Source organism: Penaeus monodon, chromosome 28 (genome assembly GCF_015228065.2).
Source record: "Penaeus monodon isolate SGIC_2016 chromosome 28, NSTDA_Pmon_1, whole genome shotgun sequence".
NCBI classification, from domain to species: Eukaryota; Metazoa; Arthropoda; class Malacostraca; order Decapoda; family Penaeidae; genus Penaeus; species Penaeus monodon.
In genome coordinates, this window is record NC_051413.1 from 38,606,245 (window position 1) to 38,607,505 (window position 1,261).

Here is a 1,261-nt window from a genome sequence, read left to right on the forward strand (position 1 = left end):
CCCTCTCAGCCCACAATGCCACTATCCAGACTGTTGAGCACTGTGATAGTGAGATACATAACTGCACAGGAATTATGTATAGTTTTTCATTCATTGTAAGCTTTGTATGTGTGTCATGTCATCTCTTTCAACTTGTATTTAACAAGAACCTAAGACAGTTTTCATTTACAGGGATTGAAGGCTACTGTGATTGATTTCACCCTATCACGTCTTCATTTAAATCATTGTGTGATGTACAATAACCTTGGAGAAGACCCCTCATTGTTCACAGCAGAAGGAGACTATCAGTTTGAAATATATAGGCAGATGAGAAAAGCAAATGGGTATGAAATATCTGTGCTTTTTTCGTTTCTTCTGTTTTCTGTCTTTATCCACATTGCTTTTATTCTGATATTTAAATATTTGACATTTTTTAAGTTAATATTGAAATGAAGATGAGTAAATATTAACATAATTGCAAAATATTAATATCATATTTCTCTTTTTTGACACTTAGGAATAGTGCTACTTTGACAATAATTTATTGATATGTATGTTATTTGTACCAACAGAAATGATTGGGAGAAATTCACACCATACACCAATGTTCTGTGGCTTCATTACATTTTGGACAAGATGATTAGCGAATGCTACTACAAGAAGGTGAAAACCAAAGTTCACTCCAGTAATCTTGCCCAACTTCGAAAACTCAAAGGAAAAATGCTTAGCTATGAAAGTGCAACAGATTTTGTTTTCCAGAGAGAGATGAACATTTAGTAGTTGTGTTTGTTTTTTTAGCATTCCTCCTTCATGACTTCTTCTCATGAAGCTGTTTAGGTCAAGAATAAGTGGATATCCTTATTTTTCTTTACTGCTCACTGTAAATTGAAGTGTAAATTTGTAAATATATACTTTTTATTGTATTTTGATTATTATTTCCCTTCTAATGTGTTTTTCAATGGATTCTGGTACCTATGCTACTTTTTATAGTATGCTTGGTTTGGTTAATACTACCTGTTTTTATTCATGTATATATTTGTTGTTTTGTTGTCATCTTAATGTGTTCTCAAAATGTATCTTCACTAAATACCTAACTGAAGTCAGTAAGCAACTTGTTTTCAAATCAAAGTCAGGAAAGTAAATCTGGTTACTAGTCATAGGATTTAAATTTTATCATCTGTACATAGACATAGTGTCCTGTCTGTCTATGAGTGATAATGGATCTTAACTTGGTCATAAAGTATGCCACAGAACCGAGGCTTGTTGAATGAATATGAATACT

At 32.3% G+C, this 1,261-nt stretch overlaps 1 protein-coding gene across 1 annotated transcript in view; it reads left to right on the forward strand.

Annotated features, from left to right (window-relative positions):
* LOC119591572 overlaps positions 1–902 on the forward strand; it is a gene marked incomplete in the record, with an annotated part of 55,247 nt that extends 54,345 nt beyond the window's left edge. The window contains 2 exon segments of the mRNA XM_037940334.1: positions 172–323; positions 552–902. Coding sequence (XP_037796262.1) covers positions 172–323; positions 552–756 — 357 coding nt within the window.
* Positions 903–1,261: the final 359 nt, after the last annotated feature.